General features: G+C 62.3%; 1 protein-coding gene across 1 annotated transcript; it reads left to right on the forward strand.

Annotated features, from left to right (window-relative positions):
* Window positions 1-180: 180 nt before the first annotated feature.
* LRRC24 (leucine rich repeat containing 24) lies at window positions 181-23,717 on the forward strand. Its single transcript, XM_030553959.1, has 5 exons — window positions 181-254; window positions 18,018-18,171; window positions 19,997-20,275; window positions 21,067-21,235; window positions 22,257-23,717. The coding sequence occupies exons 1-5, from the start codon at window positions 217-219 to the stop codon at window positions 23,276-23,278; spliced, it is 1,662 nt and encodes a 553-aa protein (XP_030409819.1). The 5' UTR covers window positions 181-216; the 3' UTR covers window positions 23,279-23,717.
* Window positions 23,718-23,720: the final 3 nt, after the last annotated feature.

Raw genomic sequence — 23,720 nt, forward strand, 5'->3', positions numbered from 1 at the left:
GGGTCCAAAGGCAGCGGGCCGGGGCTGCGGGTTCGGGCCGGAGCAGCCGCCGCGCTCAGTCGGGGACAGGCGCAGGGGGCGGCGGACGCGCCTGGCTCCGGGGCTGCGCGGATCCCGCTGACCCGCCCCGCCCGCGCTGCCGGGAGGCCCCCCCCTGGAGCCGGGGCCAGGCGAGCGGGGCTCGGGGCAGGTCCCCGCGGGCTGCAGGCGGATGCCATGGACCGGGAGCGCTGCCAGGCAGCCCGTCCGCGCAGGTGAGCCCGGGGGGGGGGTCGTGTGCGCTGCCTGGCCCCGGGGACCCGTCCCGGGGGGGGGGTCGTGTGCGCCCTGCATGGCCCCGGGGACCCGTCCCGGGGGGGGGGGGTCGTGTGCGCCCTGCCTGGCCCCGGGGACCCGTGCCGGGGGGGGAGGTCGTGTGCGCCCTGCCTGGCCCCGGGGACCCGTGCCGGGGGGGAGGTCGTGTGCGCCCTGCCTGGCCCTGGGGACCCGTCCCGGGGCGGGGGGGGGGGTGTCGTGTGCGCCCTGCCTGGCCCTGGGGACCCGTCCTGGGTGGAGGGGTCGTGTGCGCCCTGCCTGGCCCCGGGGACCCGTCCCGGGGGGGGGGGGGGTGTCGTGTGCGCCCTGCCTGGCCCTGGGGACCCGTCCTGGGTGGAGGGGTCGTGTGCGCCCTGCCTGGCCCCGGGGACCCGTCCCGGGGCGGGGGGGGGTGTCGTGTGCGCCCTGCCTGGCCCCGAGGACCCGTCCCGGGGGGGGGTCGTGTGCGCCCTGCCTGGCCCTGGGGACCCGTGCCGGGGGGGGGCCGTGTGCGCCCTGCCTGGCCCCGGGGACCCGTCCCGGGGGGGGGCCGTGTGCGCCCTGCCTGGCCCCGGGGACCCGTCCCGGGGGGGGGGTCGTGTGCGCCCTGCCTGGCCCCGGGGACCCGTCCCGGGGGGGGGGGGTCGTGTGCGCCCTGCCTGGCCCCGGGGACCCGTCCTGGGTGGAGGGGTCGTGTGCGCCCTGCCTGGCCCCGGGGACCCGTCCTGGGTGGGGGGTCGTGTGCGCCCTGCCTAGCCCCGGGGTCCCGTCCTGGGTGGGGGGTCGTGTGCGCCCTGCCTGGCCCCGGGGACCCGTCCCGGGGGGGGGTCGTGTGTGCCCTGCCTAGCCCCGGGGACCCGTCCTGGGGGGGGGGGTCGTGGGCGCCCTGCCTGGCCCTAGAGACCCGTCCTGGGGTGTGGGGGGGTCGTGTGCCCCCTGCCTGGCCCTGGGGACGGGGGTGTTTCCCAGATGTTGAATGGGGTCGGGTCTGGCTGTCGAAATTGGGGGACAGAAACCCCCCTCCCTGCTGAAGTCACCGGGAGGGAGGCTGGCGAGCTGCTTGTGAGAGCGTGGGGCCCTCGGAACTAGGACTTCTGGGTTCTCTTCCCGGCTCTTTGGCCTGGCTCAGGTCTCTGTGCCCCTCCCCTCGTGCCTGTAAGGTAGGGGTGAGGGAGCGGTCATGCCCCCCTCCCATGGGAGGACCCGAGTGGCAGCAGCGGGACAGAGCTGGGGTGAATTACTGGCAGGGGAATGGAGTGCCAGTGTGGCCGGGGGAGGGGGAGTTGCTGGTGGGATCTGCTCGCACCTGGGTCCCTTTCCAGCCCCCCCCATTCAGTCACAGGCTGCTCAGGATACCCTAAGAGGGGCTGATGTCTGCCCCCCCCCGTGCAGCCCCATTGATTCCTCAGCAGGAGTCAGGGCAGAATTGAGTCCAGATGTCCCAGGGCAGGGGGCTGTTCTGGTGCACAGGGTGGATGGTGTCAGCTTGCAGGGGGGTCTTTTGGCAAGAAGGGTCAGGTCTTGCTCCTGGGCTGGTCCCCAGGTTGGGCTGGGGCATGGAGAGAATCAAGGGGAGGGAGTAAGACTGAGCCTAGAGGTTGGGGGGGGGGAGAGACTCGGGGGTGAATGGGAGAAGCCAGCGGGAAGGAGCAGGGTCCCAGCCAGGAGCATTCCTGCCTCCCTCACCTGTGAGAGAGGGTCACTGGCTGCCCCTGCCCCGGGAGAGGGGGTGGGCCAGGATTCCCCCAGCTTTGTGACCCTTTCTGTAGCATCAGACCTGAGCCAGGGCTGGTGGGCTCGGGCGGCTGATCTATCCCTAGGCCCAGAATCAGGGTCACCCACGCTGGCCTGCATGTGCGACAGAAACACAAGCCCTCTGGAGACATCCTCTCCCAGCCATACTGGCTTCATGCTTGGATAACCCAGAGTGGGGTAGGGGACCCCGAACTGGAGTGGGGGGAGAGTGTGTACCAGCTGAACAGGGCTTCCTGCAGGTACAAGGCTTATCTCTCCCCTCCACCTCCATACACCTCCCTTCGTGCCCCCAGCCCCCTATTTCATCTCCCATAGCGGCCCAGGCTTGTTACACTCTATACTCTGCAATGCGAGTGTGTAGGTCCAGGGTCCTGAGATGAGCTCTCTGTACCGGGTAATGTCTGTGTGTGTGTGTACACAGTGTGCACCACTGATCTCTGGTGGGTGGAATCAGATCTGCCCGACTGTGTCACAAGCCCCATGTTGCTAACAGCTGAGGGGGAGTCTCCTTGGCCAAAGTGACAGGATCTGCGTATTTGGAACACGAAGACCTATCGTTGCTTTAACCGTGAGGTGCTGGTTATGGACGGTGACAGGGTGCGCACGGATCGGCTGGTGGCAGTGGGTCTGTCTGTCTCTGCCTGGGGGGAAGTGTTACATGAATGTATTGCTGGCGAAAGGTGCTGTGTTGATGGCCTTGGTGGCTGGATCTCTAAGACGCAGCCCAGGCCGCAGTCATGCAAGGCACTGCCCTGGTGGCACCCTATCTTCATGGCTCACTTGCTCCCAGGCCCCTCTGCTGAGGCTGCCAAGCACAGGGCCAAGGCAATGCAGTGTGCTGAGGACACCCCCGGGACATGGGCTGAGACCTGGACACGAGGACTGGCCAGCAGCAACCTCAGGGCTGGATTGTCAGAGGGGCCCAGTGCAGCGGGGGCACAGTGGGTGCCGAGCCCTTGACAATCTGGCCCCAGGCCTCTGTCACTCTAGGAGCAGTTCAGAGCTAGCTGAGATGGACTCTGTTTCCACTCCCAGTTCTCTGTGCTCTGGGCCAGATGGCTGCCATGCAGCTGACCCTGCTGAGGTGGAGCTGGAGTGTGACCTGACTTTGTGTAGTTTGCTGATTTCACTCTGTCTTGCCCGGTGGCTCAGCCAGCGAAGGACCTTGTGTCACGCCCCTTCTGGAGGTCTGGCTCCTGCGCGCTCAGGGAGTCCACCGGCAGTCACTAACCCGTAGCCACTTTGGGATGCTAATGATGATATTGGAACAGATTGGACTAGGTACATGTGATCACCACTGCCCTCTAGTGTACTGAGTCAGGGGTGTTCAGCTGTGTGTCACAGGCCCTGTACTGTTAACAGCCATGGAGATTCTCCTGTAACTCAGGTGGAAAAGGCCTGGGCTTTCAGAGCAGGCTGGTTTAATTCTAGCCATGCTGTCACTCTGCAGTTCCACGGAGATTTGTTTTATTCCCTGGTGGTGGAAGGGTTTGTCCGAGCAGCTTCCGTTTTGGTATGGCACCGGTTACCTCAACCATATTGCCACGTCTCACTGGTAGGCAGCATAACCCCCTGCGCTAAATACACTGTGCGGGGCAGAGCCAACCTTACTGGAGCAGGTGGAGCCTGTCCCAGGGTTTGCATATCTTCCTGCAGGCCTGGATGAGCTAATGACCCCTCACCCCCCAAACCCCACTGCTGTGAAAGCCACGAATGAGTTGGCCTTGGATCAGTCTGTTTGGAGGCACCTAACCTGTTCCGTGGCCTCTGCACTGTCCAAGCAACTGCAGGAGAACTGACCTAACCTATCCTGCCCTGAGGAGCTTCCAGGCAAAGAAACAGACCACGGGGAGCGAGGAGAGACTCAGCGAGGAAAAGGAATATGAATCCTGGAGGGGGGAGAGGATGTTCCTTCGAAGGGCAGGAGGTGGGAGCTTGGCTGGGAGAAGCCAGGAGAGAGGGACAGGGAGCAGCCTGGAGAGTGTAGCAATAGGATCGGGGAAGCAGGCCTGTATCATGATCCTTTTTCACAGCTGGGGAAGCTGAGGCACCGAGTGGGTACAGGGCCCGCCCTGACCAGTCCAGGGTCATGGAGTGAGTCGGTGCTGGTATGAGAACTCCACCGTTCCTAGCTCTGGCTCTCCTGCTAGCCCAGGCACAGCTAGCTGCAGCCACTAGTGAGGCGATGGACCCAACATCCCAGCCACAGTCCGATTCTGATAGCGCTAACATCCCCCACGAGGCTGCGATTGGCTGCGGGCTTTCTCCTCACTTCCTGTCCCAAATTGCTGTGTAGGATTGCTGTGCACCGTTATGTGACTGAGATATTCTGCGCTAGAGGTGGCTGCACTTCAATGGTAGATGAAGGGATTGATCCTGTGTATAGTACCATGGGAGCCTTCTATGGAAAAGTTGTCTTGTTAGTCAGATCCTGTATGTTGTGACCTGCTGGTGCCTGTGAGATGGGAAGTTGCCCAACGCCCCAGAAATCCTCTGGGCCCAAGCTCTGGACTTCCCTTTATTTGTAACCCTTGATGGTGCATTTAAACCCCAGGGCAGGTGGGTGTTGATATTAGCGTAGGGCTGGAGCTGGAAGCCCCATTGTGCTGTGTAAGATGCAGCTGGGACATGGTCTACCCTGAGGGAGCAGAAATAGAGCCCCAAAGAGGATTTTCCCATTCAGTGACAGAGCTGGGGATAGACTCCAGCTCTCCGAACTCCCAGCCTAGTACCCACGACGGGAGCGGGTCAGAACCAGAGCTTTGAGTGAGGGAGAGATCTCAGTGCTGTGTGTGCGGCTGATCCAGATGGAGCCAGAGCCCTGTGACAGCACGCGGCCCTCACGGTCAGGGTCCTGTTCCAGCCCTGCTGGAATTGGCTGGCTGCTCGCTTCCAAAGCAAACACGGGACAGAAGCTGTGACAGCCCAGTCCTGCTACAGCCCCGAACCTCAGTAACGTCCAGCCAAGACGGCTAAATAACCACACAGCTAACCGGAGCTCTGGGCCTGCCCGGCCTGGCTAGCAGACTCTGCTCTTCCTGCCCAAACGTGTTTGTGGACTGCTGAGGCTGCTGAACTAGCTTTGCTTGTGAGCGACCTGCTGCGAGTTCACACGTCCTGGCGTGCAATGCCAGTGTGCTGCCGGCGCACAAGGCAGGTCAGGCGGAGAAGCTGATCGGAAACTCCCAGGAGCCGCTCTGGCTGCTCCACTGCTCCAAGCCAACTGCCTGCTTCTTGTCAGAACCAATATTTTGCTGTGGAGCAGAGCCCTGCAGCCGGCAGGCTCCTGCAGCTTGGATCCATGAAAGCAGATGCATTGCCTCTGCTCTGACATGAGAGGCGGGGCCCTGCTCTGGGGAGTGTTCACACAATGCTCTCCCATGCACCCACATGCACGTTCACGGTCCAGCAAGCACGCCCGTGCTCAAGCACACGCGGCCCCATCAACACGGGCTCTCGCCTACAGCACAGAAGACAGCTCCGTGCTAAAACACGCACTCGTGCCCAAACGTGTGCCCCCTATCAAAGGACACCCTGCTCACCCCTGCTGCTCATTCGCACCTGCAAACACGCACGTTCAAATGTAAGCACCATGGGGCACGCCAGTGCAGGCCAAAACAGTCACTCGCACGCACCCAGCATCCATCACATGCCACAGCACTCACTTTTGTGCACCAGTGTGCACTCCCCAGTGCATGAGTGCCAATCCCCCGGATGGACAGATGGGGGGAGAGAGAGAGAGTGAGACACACACACACACACACACACACACACACACACACACACACACACACACACACACACACTGCAGGCCTTGTGATAGGGTTTTTCTTTTGCTGAAGGCAGATGAATAGGGGAGAATCTCTGGTCTTGTGGCTCTGGTGAAAAGCCCCAAAATGTGCCCCCTGCACCCCCAAAAGCTCAATCCAGCAGGTGAATGACAAGAGCCTGTATCTTATAATTATTTAAAATCTCTTGGCTTTTGAGCCAGTCTTGTGATCTTCTGGGGCAAACTGCTGGTTTTTGAACACGTGGAGTGGGTAATGCTGCTGCTGATGTGCCTGGAGAGAAGGTGGCAGCTGCTATCAGTTCTCCTGGCCATGGGGTGGGCCACGTGTGGGCGGGCTGGGAGAAATGGCCAGTCTCTCTGTGTTAGAGCGTCAGTGCTGGCCCCGGAGGGTCTTGCTGCAAGAGAGGCTGTCTGCTTCTGTGCTTCGAGCAGGAGGGAGCTGGGAGTCAGGACACCTGGAGTCTATTCCCGGCTCTGCCTCTGACTTCATCAGTGAGACCCTGGGCATGTCCCTTCCCTTTCTGTGCCCAGGGTCTTCCCATTGGGATCAGCCCCAGTTGCAGCCCAACAAGCCCTGCCAGCCCCTTCTCCCTGCCCGTGGCTAATCCCGCCCCAGAGAAGCCTGAGTCCCAAATCCCCTGCCCTGTAAGCAGCTTTGGAATTATTTGGAGCTCTTTAAATACGCCATGAAACCTGCTGTAAAGAGGCCTAAGCTGATAGCAACCCCCTGTGATGCCCCTGCAGCGGAGCTGCCTAGGAGTCATGCCTGCCAGTCCCCTGCCCCCCCCGCTGTTAGCTGTCCACAGCCCACAACTCCCCGCCCCAGCTGCCCGGGTGTCATGTTATCAGCACACCTCCTCCCAGCCACCCAGGCATCGTGCCATCAACCCCCTAGCTGCCCGGGTGTCATGCTATGAACAGCCCCCCACCCTCCCTGCTGCCCTATGTCATGTCATCAACACCCCCCCGAGCCACCCAACTGTCACATCAACAAGCACCCCCACTCCAAGTCTATGTGTTGGGGGGAGGATCCCTTTGGCTGGTGCTGCTCCATGGGGAAGAGACAACGCCGGGCTGGTGCAGCCTTTGTCCACTGGGCTAGTAGCAGGCTAGAGGCCGGGACCCCAGAGCCAGGCACAGTCTCTCTTCCTCGCCTCTTTGTGGGACGTCCTTTCTGATTCCTGGTCCTGTGGGGGAGTCTCTCCCTTGGCCGCTGGAGCAGTTGGTGTTTGGGTCTTGATCTTGCCCGTGGCCTGCTGCCTATGCAGATGCTCCTCTCTGGACCGGGTGCCTCCCTGCCCGTGGGCACCAAGTCCTGCTGTAGCTGCACCCATCACAGCGGGGAGCAGCTGCCAGCTTGCCCCTTCCATGCAGGGAGCTGGAGCGTCTGGCTTGTTGGCTTTGATTTGCTCTCCTCAGTGGCTCGTCTGCTCTGGCCTCCTGAGCATTTCAGGGCTGAGTGGGGCTGTTGGCCCTGCTCCCTGGGGGCTTGGAGTTAAGGTATCCGCCCGGGATGAGCGATGAGCTCCGGGGTAGATCTTGCCCACGCTGGAATGCGCTGTCTGATCCTCATCAGTTTCTACTGGCTGTTTTAGGGGCTTTTCCTCAATTGCTGGGGGTTTGTGATGGGGGCCAGCTCCTCCGGCGGCTGGGGGTGTGGGGACCGACACTCAGCTGGGCTATTGTTTATTTTATTTGGGTTGGACCAATGTGGATGCAGCGAGACAGTCCCTGCCCTGAAGAGCTCATGGGCTAATGGGAGGGTTTATTCTCTGCTGTTCAGATAGGGGGAGCTGGGGTGCAGAGCACAAGTGATGTGTCCAAGGTCACATGGGAAGTCGGTGGCAGAGGCAGGAATTGACTCCAGGTCTCCTGAATCCCAGCTCGGTGCCGTGGAAAAGCCATTTTGGGCCCCCCACCCTGGTCTGCTCCCTAGGAGCCAGTGCAGAATTGCTCCCTGCCATCTGCCCAGCATAGCTATAAGTCACCCAAGCAATGGGGCTCCCGGTGGGAGACGGTTGCACGGCCCAAGACGTCTCCTGCTCACCTGCTTTCCCGCTACTCAGCCTCCACTTTCCTTTTGCTCCATTTCATTCTTGTCCTCTCATTAAATCCCCTTGTCGCCTCCTGACTGGTTCTCCTGCCTCCTGCGGGGCTTGGTCCCTTCCCATACCCAGCCCCGTTCCACTCAGCCAATGAGCTCCGGCTGGTCCTATGGGGCGAGCAGCCCTGGGCCTCTCTGCTCCATTGCTTGGGTAGTGCTGGGCACTCACATAGGCCAGTGCACCGGGCTCAGCTGAGCCCCAGGCCTGTTGGCTCCCAGGCCTGGGCAGTGAGGCCAGCACTCCATACAGGATGCAGCCCAGCTGCGTGATGACGTAGTGCTGCTGCTCCCAACTGTTGGCCAGGGCCACGCCTCCTGGCAGCTGGGAGGAACGAAGTGGTGGGAGCCCAAAGGTCTCTGCTTGCACAGCCTCGGAGAAGCAGCCCAAGGCACCTTCTCCCAGCAGGTGCTGTGACATGGGATCATCGCCGGCTCCCTGTGAAAGGGGCAGGAGTGGGCTCAGGCCGGAGGTGGATGCGGAGATGGGATCTGAGCTGCAGAGAGACGGGGCAGTGTCTGCGCTGGGGGCTCGTTTCTAATGTTTTCTGGCACTGTCAGTCCTGGTGCTGCTTCCTGGGATAGTAGTGTGGGGAGCGTGAATGCAGATGAGGTGCCAGGGGCTGCTGGCGATTTACCCTCTCCTCTGAGCAGGGCTGGATGGCACAGTGGATGGGGGGGCTAACATCCCCAAACTCCACCCCCCCGCACACGCTCCGCTGCATGGCTCCAGCCAGCACCTGCATCATCACCCCCTGCAGCCTGTCTGCATGGGTCATGTCAGCGGCTGCCTACCATGCAGCGGGAACTGGGCTCCCCTCTTCACCGGCTCTGGGCTGGACAGATGCTCCCAGCACAGAAGCAGGCTCGTCCTGAGCTGGGCATCGCAGGCAGCTACCCGGGCCTGCGAGACTTCAGCAGCTTGGAGGCTTAGTGCCTCCTTCGGTGAGCAGATGGATGGCTGCCCACTCGCCCTCTCGGCTGCCATGGGCTCCGGATGAAATTTTAATCGAGTCGAGCGCGCTTTCTGCTTGTTATGCCTTAAAGGGACTGGAAGGCAATTAACGAAGCGCTGGAGCGAACGTGAGCTCTGGATGAAGGCGCCCTAGGGCCAGGCAGACAGGGATCCCCTCCTTGGCCCAAATGATGCCTGCCCTTTAAATGGCATAAAACAGAAGGTGGCACCTGCCCTGGCCTTTAATACGGGAGGTGCAGCCTGCTGGGACTACAGGGGCTAGCGGCAGTGCATGCCGGGAACTGTAGTCTCAGCCGGCCACCTACTGTGCTGGTTCATTTAAGATCCCTGCCAGCCTGCCCTGGGCACCGTCAGCTCTGGCACCCATCCAGTTGGTGCTTCTGGGATGGTTCCAGAGAGGGGGCTGCACAGCTCTGAGCTGCGTATAGCAGGGCAGTGGGCACAGAGCATGGTTCCCAGTGAGGCCGGGCATTCCAGGAGGAGGGATAGCTCAGTGGTTTGAGCATTGGCCTGCTAAACCCAGGGTTGTGAGCTCAATCCTTGAGGGGCCCATTTAGGGAACGGGGGTAAAAATCTGCCTGGGGGTTGGTCCTGCTTTGGTCAGGGGGTTGGACTAGATACCTCCTGAGGTCCCTTCCAACCCTGATTTTCTGTGAGTGAGTCTGCAGTTGAGTTGGGTCCAGCTTAGGAACAGCACACACAGAGCCTGGGGCCTGCAGGGTGCAGCCAGCGGTTGGACAGCTCCACGGCAGGCTGGATTTGCTGCCCAGCTCTGGGTGTCTCTGTGATTAGCAGGCAGCGGGCGGTGCGTGGGGTGTTGAAAACAAGCATCTATTAGTCACAAGTAGATACTCAGTGTGGGAATATTGACTCCTGGATTCAGCCTCATTGCTCTGGTGACAGCATTGGGCAGGGATCAGCAAATTGGCCAGGGCTCCTGCCCTGCTGTGCTGGACGCTTGCCCCAAGAATGGCTGGGGGAGGGCAACAGTCAGGCAGAGACCTGACTGGGACCAGCCCATCACACTGGGATAAGCCAGCAGCTTCGCTGCCCTGCGAATGGCTGCGCCTGTGCCAAAAGCCCTGCACTTGGCCAGCCTACCCCCACTCACTGGGGCCTTAGGTGTGCACGCAGGAGATGGGGCTGGGCTGAAATGGGAATAAGGGGGCTCTCTGCTGCACACACACTGACCCAGGAGTTCACTCCAGCTCTCTGTGACCCAGCCTGTGCTGCCCATTGGCATGTTACAGGTCTCCCAAGTCCTTGACACAAGCCATGGCAAACAGTAACCAGCAGGAACTGAATCTGCGGCAGGACGGACCATGAACAGGGCCTGTGAGAATACCCAGCATCCGTGCTTGGGCCGCCTGGCGGGTTGATGTATCTGGGGTGGGCAGGGCCCTCTCTCCTTTGCGCTCTCTGTGACGGGCCCAGGACACTGATGGATGCAATAAAAGCTTACTTCTAGGCACTTCCATGGCCCCTTGCGCCGCCCAGCATGGATTCATCCAGGGAGGTGAGAAGGGCTCCCCTCTGTTTACACCACTGCACACAGTAAGTGACACTCCCAGGGTCATGCAGGGAGTCTGTGGCAAAGTCAGGAGCTGAATCCGGCTCTCCTGAGCCCTCCCGGGGCTGTGCCCACGAGGCCGTGTGTCAGGACAGGAGGGGAGCCTGGCTCAGGGGTTAGTGCAGGACTCAGCACCCTGCTCCTGTCTGGGTCACAGGATCCAGTGCCCGGGAAGTCCTCGCCATCTGAAGGCTGCTGAGTGAGCCGAGGTCTGTCTGGGGACGTGTCCTCCCATTGGCAGGGTCAGCACCGGGATGGAGAATCTTGGCAGAAAAAAAGGCGAGGATGGAACGGGCTGGGGTGAGCCCTTCCACCCCGGGGGCAGCAGCTTGCACGACCCTCGCCCGTGCTGCATTGCTGCTAGGGTCTTTGGTGTCAAGCGCCAGCCCAGCACCTGTCAGCAGTGAGCAATCGCCTCTCCATCCCCTGGGCTGGGGCTGGGGCGGGGGCTATTGGGGGGCTAGGGAGAAGGGCGGGCCTGCCCTGGCATGAGCCCTCCTAGGGGGGTGGCGCTGGCATTTGGGGCTTTGCTTGATTGCTGGAGATGGGAGCCAAAGCCTCTAATGGTTTCAGGAGGTGCTGAGCTTTCTCCGCCTGTTCAGGGGTGGGGATGGTGGCACAAGGACCCCAGTGAACTGGTGAGTGGGCCATTGTCTCTGGCCTTGCTCCGCCCGTGCAGAGTGGCTGGGCCTGAGCCGAGAGTCACTTGGTCCGGTGAGCCAAGCGGGTCTCCCACCCTTGTCGTAGCAGGAAAGACCGCGCTGCCTGGGAGCATCTCCTGCTGCCCTGTCTCCTCGTGACCATGGCTGCCCGTCTCCAGCCCAGGGGCCCCAGCGTTCCACTGCCCACTCACCTGTGGGATGAAGCTATGCCCCAAAGCACGTGGGCAAAGGAGACCCCCTCACTGTGCTCCGGCTGGGCTGGCTCTGGGGCAGCACAGGGCTCTGCGGGACCCCAGGGCCTGGGCCTAGTTAAGGGGATGCCCTGGGGCAGGTTTTTGGATGTCATAGTCTGAAGGGGGCAGGGGACAAATAGCCAGTGGTAGCCCAGTCCTGGGGCTCCTGGACACCATTGTAGGCAGCGTTCTCCAAGGCAGCTCTCCTGGTCCCCATGGCTGTTCCAGAGGGACAGGGGACCCTCCCTCCCATTGCTACTCTTTGGGACGAGGGCCCACTCTTATTCTGCTAGCGGCTGCGGAACTGGAAATCGGGTCTCCCCAGACAGTGACAAATTAGTGAAAGCAGCTTGCGAATCCCCAGCAGACAGAGCTCTGGGGGTATGTCCCAGGCACCAGGGGGATCAGGGATGGGGAGCTTCTGCTCTGGAGGTGTCACAGAGTGTGGGGGAGTCAGGACCCTGCACCCCTCTTCCTGGGATTCACTGTGACTCTCAACAAGCCAGTAAAATGGAAGGTTTATTGGACAGTCGGAGCGTTGTCTAAAACAGAGCTTGTAGGTACAGCCAGGACCCCTCAGCCAAGTCCTTCTCGGGGGGCAGGGAGCTTAGACCCCAGCTTGGGGTTCCCTGCATTGCACCCCCCAGACCAAAACTAAAACTAAAACCTCCTCCAGCAGCTCTCTTCCTCCTCCCCCAGCTCTTCCTCTCCTTTGTCCAGTCTCTCGCCAGAGGGTGTCACTTCTCCCCACCCCCCTCCCGGCTCAGGTTACAGCTCAGGGATCTGCCTTCAAGGGAAGCCCCCCCATCCCCAATGTATCTCCCCAGCAACATTCCCAGGTCAATCTGCCCTGCTCCCTGGTGCGTCACAGGAGGCCAGCGCCCAAGCCACTGGAGCGTCTCTCTCCTGCCTGCTTTCAAAGTTTGGGGCTGGCATGGGGTGCGACCCCCCCACCCCCCGCTTTGTGTAATAAGCGCTATGTCCCTTTAACACAACACCCTGGGGAACGTGGTGTCGCTGCTCCCCCATCACTCACCACCCCACACCCTGTCCCAGCTGGCTGCCTAGGGCGCCTCCTCCAGGCTGCCAGACACAGCTCCGCCTGGCCTTTGCCCTGCATGAGGTCCAGCCAGAGAGGGACCTTCCTCTCTGAGCCTCAGCCAGGCTGACTGCTCCTTCCCCAGCAGCGGGAGCTCCCGCTAGCCAATGCCATGTTGGTCCTTGGGGGGGGGGGAGCAGGGGCGTTCTTTGGGGGCGGCTGGTTCCAGGACAAGGCGACCCCCCCAGTCCTCCCAATTCCTGCCTGGCAGCTGGTGTGATGAGTTCACTGGGTCTCAGTCCTGCCTTCGCCAGGGCAGGGGGCCAGAGCTGACACTGCCACCGGCGCTTGCCGCAGCCTCTGCCGGGAGGCTAGGGACAGAATGGGACCCGGAGGGTGAGCCCCTTTGCTCTGCCCCTTGTGGGACACCCCAGGCCGTTGGGCTTAGGGCTGTCAGCCTGGCCTCGTGTGGCTGTGAAGCAGAGGGCCCGATCCTGCTGCCGTGGGAGTCACTTGGCAAACTCTGCTTGGCATCAATGGGTGCAGGCCAGGATGGTGAACTGGCAACATGGCTGCAGAGCAGGGATGGAGAAGGAGCTGGAATGGGGGCTGGGACAGGGAGGGAAGGCCGGGGGGGATTGGTGCTCAGGGATGGAGAAGGAGCTGGAATGGGGACTGGGGCAGGGAGAGAAGGCCGGGGGGGATTGGTGCTCAGGGATGGAGAAGGAGCTGGAATGGGGGCTGGGACAGGGAGAGAAGGCCGGAGGGGATTGGTGTTCAGGGACGGAGAAGGAGCTGGAATAGGGGGCTGGGGCAGGGAGGGAAGGCGGGGGGGGATTGGTGCTCAGGGACGGAGAAGGAGCTGGAATGGGGGCTGGGACAGGGAGGGAAGGCCGGGGGGGATTGGTGCTCAGGGACGGAGAAGGAGCTGGAATAGGGGCTCGGACAGGGAGGGAAGGCCGGGGGGGATTGGTGCTCAGGGACGGAGAAGGAGCTGGAATGGGGGCTGGGGCAGGGAGGGAAGGCCGGGGGGGATTGGTGCTCAGGGACGGAGAAGGAGCTGGAATGGGGGCTGGGGCAGGGAGGGAAGGCCGGGGGGGATTGGCGCTCAGGGACGGAGAAGGAGCTGGAATGGGGGCTGGGACAGGGAGGGAAGGCCGGGGGGGATTGGTGCTCAGGGACGGAGAAGGAGCTGGAATGGGGGCTGGGACAGGGAGGGAAGGCCGGGGGGGATTGATGCTCAGGGACGGAGAGGGAGCTGGAATGGGGGGCTGGGACAGGGAGGGAAGGCTGGGGGGGATTGGTGCTCAGGGACGGAGAAGGAGCTGGAATGGGGGCTGGGAGAGGGAGGGAAGGCCGGGGGGGATTGGTGCTCAGGGATGGAGAAGGAGCTGGAATGGGGGCTGGGACAGGGCGGGAAGGCTGGGGGGGATTGGTGCTCAGGGATGGAGAAGGACCTGGAATGGGGGCTGGGGCAGGGAGGGAAGGCTGCGGGGGGGTTGGCGCTCAGGGATGGAGAAGGAGCTGGAATGGGGGCTGGGACAGGGAGGGAAGGCTGGGGGGGATTGGTGCTCAGGGACGGAGAAGGAGCTGGAATGGGGGCTGGGACAGGGAGGGAAGGCTGGGGGGGGTTGGTGCTCAGGGATGGAGAAGGAGCTGGAATGGGGGCTGGGACAGGGAGGGAAGGCCGGGGGGGATTGGCGCTCGGGGACGGAGAAGGAGCTGGAATGGGGAGTGGACAGGGAGGGAAGGCTAGGGGGGGTTGGCGCTCAGGGATGGAGAAGGAGCTGGAATGGGGGCTGGGACAGGGAGGGAAGGCCGGGGGGGATTGGTGCTCAGGGACGGAGAAGGAGCTGGAATGGGGGCTGGGACAGGGAGGGAAAGCTGGGGGGGATTGGCGCTCGGGGACGGAGAAGGAGCTGGAATGGGGAGTGGACAGGGAGGGAAGGCCGGGGGGGATTGGCGCTCGGGGACAGAGGAGCTGGGATGGGGGCTGGGGCAGGGAGGGAAGTCTGGGGGGGGTTGGCGCTCAGGGACGGAGAAGGAGCTGGAATGGGGGCTGGGACAGGGAGGGAAGGCCGGGGGGGATTGGTGGTCAGGGACGGAGAAGGAGCTGGAATGGGGGCTGGGACAGGGAGGGAAGGCTGGGGGGGATTGGTGCTCAGGGATGGAGAAGGAGCTGGAATGGGGGCTGGGACAGGGAGGGAAGGCTGGGGGGGTTGGTGCTCAGGGATGGAGAAGGAGCTGGAATGGGGAGTGGACAGGGAGGGAAGGCCGGGGGGGATTGGTGCTCAGGGACGGAGAAGGAGCTGGAATGGGGACTGGGGCAGGGAGGGAAGGCCGGGGGGGTTGGTGCTCAGGGACGGAGAAGGAGCTGGAATGGGGGCTGGGACAGGGAGGGAAGGCCGGGGGGGATTGGTGCTCAGGGATGGAGAAGGAGCTGGAATGGGGACTGGGGCAGGGAGGGAAGGCCGGGGGGGTTGGTGCTCAGGGACGGAGAAGGAGCTGGAATGTGGGCTGGGACAGGGAGGGAAGGCCGGGGGGGATTGGTGCTCAGGGATGGAGAAGGAGCTGGAATGGGGACTGGGGCAGGGAGGGAAGGCCGGGGGGGTTGGTGCTCAGGGACGGAGAAGGAGCTGGAATGGGGGCTGGGACAGGGAGGGAAGGCCGGGGGGGTTGGCGCTCAGGGATGGAGAAGGAGCTGGAATGGGGGCTGGGACAGGGAGGGAAGGCCGGGGCGGATTGGTGTTCAGGGACGGAGAACGAGCTGGAATGGGGGCTGGGGCAGGGAGGGAAGGCCGGGGGGGATTGGTGCTCAGGGACGGAGAAGGAGCTGGAATGGGGGCTGGGGCAGGGAGGGAAGGCCGGGGGGGATTGGTGCTCAGGGATGGAGAAGGAGCTGGAATGGGGGCTGGGACAGGGAGGGAAGGCCGGGGGGGATTGGTGCTCAGGGACAGAGAAGGAGCTGGAATGGGGGCTGGGACAGGGAGGGAAGGCTGGGGGGGATTGGTGCTCAGGGACGGAGAAGGAGCTGGAATGGGGGCTGGGACAGGGAGGGAAGGCTGGGGGGGATTGGTGCTCAGGGATGGAGAAGGAGCTGGAATAGGGGCTGGGGCAGGGAGGGAAGGCCGGGGGGGATTGGCGCTCAGGGACGGAGAAGGAGCTGGAATGGGGGCTGGGACAGGGAGGGAAGGCTGGCGGGGATTGGTGCTCAGGGACAGAGGAGCTCGGATGGGGGGCTGGGACAGGGAGGGAAGGCCGGGGGGGATTGGTGCTCAGGGATGGAGAAGGAGCTGGAATGGGGGCTGGGACAGGGAGGGAAAGCTGGGGGGGGATTGGTGCTCAGGGATGGAGAAGGAGCTGGAATGGGGGCTGGGACAGGGAGGGAAGGCTGGGGGGGATTGGTGCTCAGGGATGGAGAAGGAGCTGGAATGGGGGCTGGGACAGGGAGGGAAAGCTGGGGGGGGATTGGTGCTCAGGGACGGAGAAGGAGCTGGAATGGGGGCTGGGGCAGGGAGGGAAGTCTGGGGGGGATTGGTGCTCAGGGACGGAGAAGGAGCTGGAATAGGGGCTGGGGCAGGGAGGGAAGGCGGGGGGGGATTGGTGCTCAGGGATGGAGAAGGAGCTGGAATGGGGGCTGGGACAGGGAGGGAAGGCCGGGGGGGATTGGTGCTCAGGGACGGAGAAGGAGCTGGAATGGGGGCTGGGGCAGGGAGGGAAGGCGGGGGGGGGATTGGTGCTCAGGGATGGAGAAGGAGCTGGAATGGGGGCTGGGACAGGGAGGGAAGGCTGGGGGGGATTGGTGCTCAGGGATGGAGAAGGAGCTGGAATGGGGGCTGGGGCAGGGAGGGAAGACTGGGGGGGGTTGGCGCTCAGGGATGGAGAAGGAGCTGGAATGGGGGCTGGGACAGGGAGGGAAGGCCGGGGGGGATTGGTGCTCAGGGACGGAGAAGGAGCTGGAATGGGGGCTGGGGCAGGGAGGGAAGGCTGGGGGGGGTTGGCGCTCAGGGATGGAGAAGGAGCTGGAATGGGGGCTGGGACAGGGAGGGAAGGCCGGGGGGGATTCGTGCTCAGGGACAGAGAAGGAGCTGGAATGGGGGCTGGGACAGGGAGGGAAGGCTGGGGGGGATTGGTGCTCAGGGACGGAGAAGGAGCTGGAATGGGGGCTGGGACAGGGAGGGAAGGCGGGGGGGGATTGGTGCTCAGGGACGGAGAAGGAGCTGGAATGGGGGCTGGGACAGGGAGGGAAGGCTGGGGGGGATTGGTGCTCAGGGACGGAGAAGGAGCTGGAATAGGTGTCTCGGACAGGGAGGGAAAGCTGAGGGGGATTGGCGGTCGGGGACAGAGAAGGAGCTGGGATGAGGGGCTGGTGCAGGTAGGTGAGGCCAGGGGGGATTGGCGCTGAGGGACAGAAGAGCTGGAATGGGGAGTTGGGGGCAGGGAGGGAAGGCTGGGGGGGTATTGGCACTCAGGGATGGAGGAGCTCGGATGGGGGGCTGAGGGCAGGGAGGGAAGGCTGGGGGGGGTATTGGCGCTCAGGGACAGAGAAGGAGCTGGGATGAGGGGCTGGTGCAGGGAGGTGAGGCCAGGGGGGATTGGCGCTGAGGGACAGAAGAGCTGGAATGGGGAGTTGGGGGCAGGGAGGGAAGGCTGGGGGGGGATTGGCGCTCAGGGATGGAGGAGCTGGGATGAGGGACTAGTGCGAGGAGGGAAAGCTGGGGGGTATTGGCGGTCGGGGACAGAAAAGGAGCTGGGATGAGGGGCTGGTGCAGGGAGGTGAGGCCAGGGGGGATTGGCGCTGAGGGACAGAAGTGCTGGAATGGGGAGTTGGGGACAGGGAGGGAAGGCTGGGGGGGATTGGCGCTCAGGGACAGAGGAGCTGGGATGGGGGGCTGAGGGCAGGGAGGGAAGGCTGGGGGTGGGGTGCGATTGGCACTCAGGGATGGAGCTGGACTGGGTCAGATGGAGCTTCCATCCCTATAAGCCCCACTGAGCAGTGACCAAATCTTGATGGTGTAGCTGGAAAGGCTTGAGCTGGTCATACCCAAGCGCTGGGGCAGGGCTGTGCCCTCCTGTCCAGCCTCTGGCCCACCCAGCTCAAAGCATCTGCTCTGTGTCCCTTGGGAGCCAGCTCCCCCATTTGCCCTGCCATTCAGAGTCCATGTTCCTCGCTCCATGGATGGCCCCCCCCACCAATCCTCCCCATTGTGGGGGCTGCTCCGGGCCATTCTCCTGCCTCTAACCGACCCTTCCACACGGTCACCGCACCATAGACCTCCTCACCATAGACCTCAGCTCCTGGCCCTCTCCCCGGGGGTGAGGGTAGCTCTGGGCTGTAGGAGCCCAGTCTGGTTTGGGGATGGATGGGTAGGACTCACATGTGAGCATCGCCTCCTGGGGGCTGGACCTGCGTCCAGGAGCAGGGACCTACCGCTGGGGCTGGGCCGAGAAGACCTCCCCTGGCTCAGTGGGCAAGTGCGCTCTTTAGAGCCAGGGAACCTGGTTCTAGTCCCAGCTCCACAGGGGCGATGGGGTTTGGGGCAGGGCTGTGTTCTGCATTGGTGATATTCAGCCCCTGCTCTCTGTCTCTTTGCCAGCTGGTTTAAAATGGCCCTGCTTGTCTCGTCGCTCCTCCTGCTGGCGCTTAGGGCCGATGGCTGCCCTGTCACTTGCCGCTGCTACAGCATGACTGTGGAGTGCGGCTCCCTGGGCCTCAAGGAGATCCCGACCAGCATCCACCCCTCCACCCAGGTATGGCTGGGCACTCCCAGGCCCACTCAGTTTCATGCTGGCATCCATCCAGCAGGCACCTGGGGGTGGGGAGAAGGGTCATTATCCCCTTCTACAGAGAGGGAAACAGAGACATGGGGCAATTATTATGGTAGCGCTAGGTGCTGTACAGACAGAATAAGAAGTCCCTGCCCAGGTTAAGTACAGGGCAAGAGACAACAGCTGGCTACAAGTGGGGGAGAACAAGGGTACGATACTAGTTCATGGCAGGAGGTTCTCTCAACGCACCCACGGCTGAAGACAGTAGCTTGTGTTGAATGCGCTAGAGAAGGGGAAGTCTGGGGAGGGATCTAAAAAGAGGGGGCAATGTGGTCAAAGGGGCCCGCTGGGAGAACTGTCTTTGCAGCAGAATGGAGAGGAGCGGGGAAGATTGCATTTATCAGGGCCAGAGAGAAGGATGGTGCCTGATGGAGATGCTGAGAGCCGGGATGAGGTTTGAGTGGGATGAATGGAGAGGAGAGGCTGGATCATAGTGATGTTGTGCATAGCAATGACTGGTCTACACATAAAAATTAACTTGACTTAGCTACAGCGCTTAGGACTGGGGAGAATGTCATGCCCTGAGCACCTAACTCCTGGCGTATACTCCACGGGGGCTGGGTCAGAAGGGGCCATCAGCAGTAACAGCTTCACCCCATCCGCTGGGTGAACCAGGCAGCAGGCCCCTCGCCAGCCTGCAGCCACCGAACGAGGCTAGAGAAACCAGGAGAAAGGAAGGAAAGGCCAGTGCTGTGCTAAGCCTCAGTGCATTCTGCGTAAACCCTGCTAGAATGCCCCCATGTCCACTGGGACCCTGTCATAACATTTTTTCCCAGATCTGGACTTTAGCGTCCAAAATATGGGTGTTAACATGAAAACCTCCAAGCTTAGTTACCAGCTTGGACCTGGTAAAGCTGCCACCAGCCAGGAATTATACAGTGCCTAGCTCACTGTGGTCTCCCCAAAACCTTCCCTGGGGGACCCCCAGACTCAGATGCCTTGAGTCCTACAACAAAGGGAAATAACCCCCTCCCCTTGTTTCCTGGTTACTTCCTCCCAGGCTCCCTTCCCTGGACGACCCTAGGAGATTCCCTGCTTCCAGTCCTGGAAACACAAGTACCGAGAGAGCTAATCTCTCTCCCGCCCTCACCCAGCGGGTATGCAAAGTCAGGCTTAGTAAATCTAACACAAAGAGATTTCCCCCCTGACTTCTTCCTCCCACCAATTCCCTGGTGAGCTGCAGACTCAATTCCCTGGAGTCCCCACTAAAGAAAAACTCCAACAGGTCTTAAAAAGAAAACAATATAAACCTATTGTCTTACTATCTTTGTACTTACAACGTGGAAACAGAAGATTAGAAAGGCAGGAGATAGAAAAATCACTCTCAGAGCCGAGAGGGCACAGACACAACACAAAGAACAAAGAACTCACACCCCAAAACTTCCCTCCACCCAGATTTGAAAAAGTCTTGTTTCCTGATTGGTCCTCTGGTCAGGTGTTTCAGGTTACTCCTTTCCAGGTGAAAGAGACGTTAACCCTTAGCTATCTGTTTATGACAGACCCGACCCCGGAGCAGATGCCCTATTGACAGCTACTGGGGTGTTATCCCTGCCTGGGCTGGTATGGAGAGCCCTTGGCCAAGGCCTGGCATGCGGGGGAGGCAGGGTCTGTCAGTGCTGGGTTACTCCAGGGGGAGATGCATGTGTTTCTCACCATAGGGCAGGGAGGTTGCGGGGGGCTGGCGAAGGCAGTGCCCCCCTGGGGGGTGGAGCCAGGGTGTTGCTCTCACCCCATGTCTCCTCTGCAGACCGTCTTCCTGCAGGATAACAGCATCACGCAGATCCACCAGCAGGACCTGGCAGCGCTGCGGGGCCTGCAGTACCTCTACATGCAGAACAACACCATCTCGGCACTGGAGCCGGGCGCCTTCCGCAGCCAGCAGCACCTGCTGGAGCTGGCCCTCAATGGCAACCGCATCCATCTCCTCGACAGCAGCATCTTCAAGGGCCTGGAGCACCTGCGTGTCCTCTACCTGGCTGGCAACCAGATCACCAAGCTGCTGGACTTCACCTTCTGCGCCCTGCAGGTGAGAGGGCGCTGCCTGCGTCCCCTGATGCCAGGGGAGACAGGTGCTCCGCTCCTGCGATGAGGCCAGGGAAGGGAGCCCTGGCTTGCCTGGGCAGCCTGGAGTGGTGCTAACAGCACTGCCAAGGGGGCTGCATTCAGTGCCAGGGCCCCTAGGGTGGGGTCATCTGGATTCCCTGCCCAGCCCGCCCATGCCCACATGCAATGGACGTGCTTGTATCCAGGTGATTGCACTGGGTTTTGTCAGCCCTGCTTGCAGTGCTAAGCGGAGACCCCGCTGCTTGGACTCAGACTGCGGCTGGCTGCAGCTCCCGCGCCTGTCCAGCCACCGAACACAACAGACGAGGGGCTGGAATGGCCTGAGAAACGGATGTGAGGCTGGAAGCCTGGATTCCCCCACCCCGTAATGTGGGAATCATGTTCCCCCATCTCCCAGGGTTGGTACATGGAAAGAGCTGAGCCTCCAGGATCCCTGAGAAACTAGGGGGTCTCTTGTGGCTCACAGCATGAAGGGCAGCAGCTTGTGGCATTCTGGATGTGTGCGTGGGGGGAACATGTATGCGAGTCGGGGTGGGAACCGGCAGGCGTACGTCAGCCTCTGTGTACATGGCGGTGTTTGGTGGGGGGACTCGGGGCATGGATGTGTGCACAGTGACATGTGCCTGCTGGTGCAGGCATGTGTTTGCACATGTGTGCGCATGTCAGGCGTGTCAGGCCATGTCTGCTGGCGGGTGTCAGCGGCCAAGCGAGCAGCCGTTGCACGTGACTCTCCCTCCCCGTGCTCCGTTGCAGAGGCTGCAGGAGCTGCACCTGCAGGAGAACAGCATCGAGAGGCTGGAGGAGCAGGCGCTGGCGGGGCTCTCCTCCCTCGCCCTGCTTGACCTCAGCAAAAACAACCTGCGCACCATCAGCCGTGCCGCCCTGCGCCCCCTCATCAGCCTGCAGGTGCTGAGGCTGACAGGTAACCACCCGGCCCAGCTGTGCCAGGGCTCCTGGCTGCTGGAGCACCACCTGCAGGTCAGGCAGGGAGGCGGGGGGGGGGGGCGGAATCTGCTGGTCTTGTTGCTTGGCAGGAGCAGGGGCTCACTCTGAAAGTCCAATAATAATCTGTGACCAGGCCCTGACCCTGGCTGGACCCCCCACCCAGCATTCAGGGTATTGGGGACCCTGCAGCGATCTGGCCTGGATGCCACGAAGCAGAGCAGGGAGCTGGCAGAGAGAGCCAAGGCTCTGGGCCAGGACTGGGATTGCAGGCTGCTGAGAGGGACCTCTTCCCTCCCCCTCCATCCCGGGAACAGGAAATGAGGCCTTGGCTCGGGCCGTGAGGCCTGGGGAATTAGCTGCCATGGGGTTGCCCCCTGTTGTCCAGAGGGGATAGAGGGTGCTGACTGGTCCCCCATGATACTCCCCCAGCAATGGTGTCATTCATCATTTCTCCACCTGACAGGCGTCTCTGAGAGGCAGCGGATCTAGCAGTTAGCAGCCGGGGCGGGGAGTGGAGACACCTGGGTTTGATTCCTGGCTCTGCACACGTGCCCTGTGGGACCCTGAGTGTCCGTCCCCCCCCCCCCCCCGGCAGTGCAGTGGGGACGATAGCGCTGGGGTGTGGAGGCTGAGGTGCCAAAGCTCCCTCAGAGCAGGATGTGCTGGAGAGGAGCGAGGCGTAACCAGCCTGTCCCCGGGGGAGATTGGTCGCCCCTCTGCATCCCTCACCTGTGCTCAGCCCAGGAGCCCCCCTTCCTGGACCACCCTGAGCTCTCCCTGCAAGGAAACTCCTCCAGCTTCAGCCAGACTTTCCTTCGACTGAATTTCAGTTCATTCCCCAGTGCTATCCACCCCGGCTCCCTGGAGCTGCCAGCACAGCTTCCTTCAGCCCAGTGCTCCGTCTGGACCTGCCTCTTCATCAGCCGGCCACTGCGTTGGCTTGGGGTGGGAGTCAGGTGGCTGGACACCGTCCTGACTGACCCAGCTTCTCTTGGCAGAAAACCCCTGGCGATGTGACTGTGCCCTGCACTGGCTCGGCGTCTGGATCAAGGAGGAAGGGCAGCGTCTCCTCAGCTCACTGGACAAGAAGATTGTGTGCTCAGAGCCTCCCCGCTTGGCCTACCAGAGCCTGCTGGATGTCTCTGGGAACAGCCTGATCTGCATCCCACCTGTAGTGCAGGTGGAGCCCCTGGAGGTGACGGCCCGGCTCGGGGACGACCTGCGGGTCTCCTGCCAGGCCTCCGGCTACCCGCAGCCGCTGGTGAGCTGGCGGAAGGTGGCCCACGTGCGGGCAGGGCCTGTCACGGCGAGCGCCAAGCCGCTGGGCAGAAGGGCAGAGCTGCGCGAGCGCGGCGGCAGGGAGCGCTTCGACTCGGACACAGGGAGTGGGATGCTCTTCCTCAACAACATCACGGTGGCCCACGCAGGCAAGTATGCGTGCGAGGCCTCCAACCCGGGCGGCATGGCCCGCGTGCTCTTCCACCTCATGGTCAACCTCTCCCAGCAGCAGCCACCGCCGCTGCCGCCACTCGCCTACCCGGCCTCCGTGGACGTCAGCCAGGAGCCCCTCTACGACATGGAGAGCATGGACTTCAACGCCCTGAGCATGGCCACGCAGACGGCCATCGCCGTGGGGATCTCGCTGCTGGCCCTCGTCGCCCTGCTCCTCATCGTCATGATTTACAGGAAGCACCGCAAGCGGAAAAAGGCCAAGAAGGAGGAGAACATCCTCTATGTCAACGACTACTCGGACGGGCCCACCACCTTCGCCCAGCTGGAGGAGTACCGTGATGAGCGGGGCCACGAGATGTTCGTCATCGACCGCACCAAGCCGCTCTTCGCCACCTACAAGGACCCCGAGGGGCTGGCCGGGGCCTTCCCGGGGCTTCCAGAGCCGCTGCAGGACCAGGCCACACAGACCCTGGAGGGGGAGCAGGAGGGCGAGCGGGAGGCCAGCGAACTGTTTGTCAATCAGGGACTCGCGTTCCAGCCGCAGATCGCCTACGAGATCCATTGCTGAGGCACCGTGGGGAGATGGGGAGCGTTAGGGCAGGGCAATGGGACAGACCCTCCCCCGTCCCCACTCCAGTGTGCCTGTGACCCCTGACCATTCTCCCGCATCTCTGTAGCTGGGATAGCCTTTGCCCCGCTGTGATTTAGGGCGAGTAGGGAGGGAACTGGGTCTGCCCTGGGGGAGGCTGCCTGGGCATCACCAGCACCAGGCATGGCTGGTTCCCAGGGATGTGGGGGTTAGACAGGCCGTCTGCCCAGCCAGATGGCTGCACTGTGGGGTGACCCCCATTTGCTCCCGGACTCCCCTGCACGGCTAGAGACACTGTGAAGCCTCCCAGTGCCCCCAAGGCATCGCCAGCCTGGCCAAGGGAGGGAAATGTCTCCCGGAGCTGAAAGAATCGCGGGGGGAGGGGGTGTTTTTTAACGAAAGAAATAAAATTGCGTCACTG

The sequence above is a fragment of the Gopherus evgoodei genome, chromosome 2 (assembly GCF_007399415.2).
Source record: "Gopherus evgoodei ecotype Sinaloan lineage chromosome 2, rGopEvg1_v1.p, whole genome shotgun sequence".
Classification (NCBI taxonomy): domain Eukaryota; kingdom Metazoa; phylum Chordata; order Testudines; family Testudinidae; genus Gopherus; species Gopherus evgoodei.